Consider the following 245-nt stretch of genomic DNA (forward strand, 5'->3'; position numbering starts at 1 on the left):
TCCCAGGATTGAATAGCATATCATTGAACTGAAGTTTATAGAGGCTGTCGCGGCCATTATATACAGCTGCTCCCTGGTAAGCCTTCCCGACTCCTCACCCAGTGCTCCTGGAACGCCATCTTCTTAAAATACGAAAGGGAAAAAAAAGTGTTACAGACTGATAGAGGTGAACACAAGGTGCAAATGCAAAATAAAGTCTTCTGGAAGCCGCGACCCTCGCGGCCGCGGGGAGTTAACCCGAGCCG

General features: G+C 49.4%; 1 protein-coding gene across 1 annotated transcript in view; it reads right to left on the reverse strand.

The window, feature by feature from the left end:
- Positions 1-122, reverse strand: part of SLC18B1 (solute carrier family 18, subfamily B, member 1) — a gene marked incomplete at its 5' end in the record, with an annotated part of 16,790 nt that extends 16,668 nt beyond the window's left edge. The window contains one exon of the mRNA XM_008948184.1: positions 1-122. This exon is cut by the window's left edge and continues 22 nt beyond it. Coding sequence (XP_008946432.1) covers positions 1-122 — 122 coding nt within the window.
- Positions 123-245: the final 123 nt, after the last annotated feature.

The sequence above is a fragment of the Merops nubicus genome, unplaced genomic scaffold (genome assembly GCF_000691845.1).
Source record: "Merops nubicus isolate BGI_N331 unplaced genomic scaffold, ASM69184v1 scaffold16209, whole genome shotgun sequence".
Taxonomy (NCBI): domain Eukaryota; kingdom Metazoa; phylum Chordata; class Aves; order Coraciiformes; family Meropidae; genus Merops; species Merops nubicus.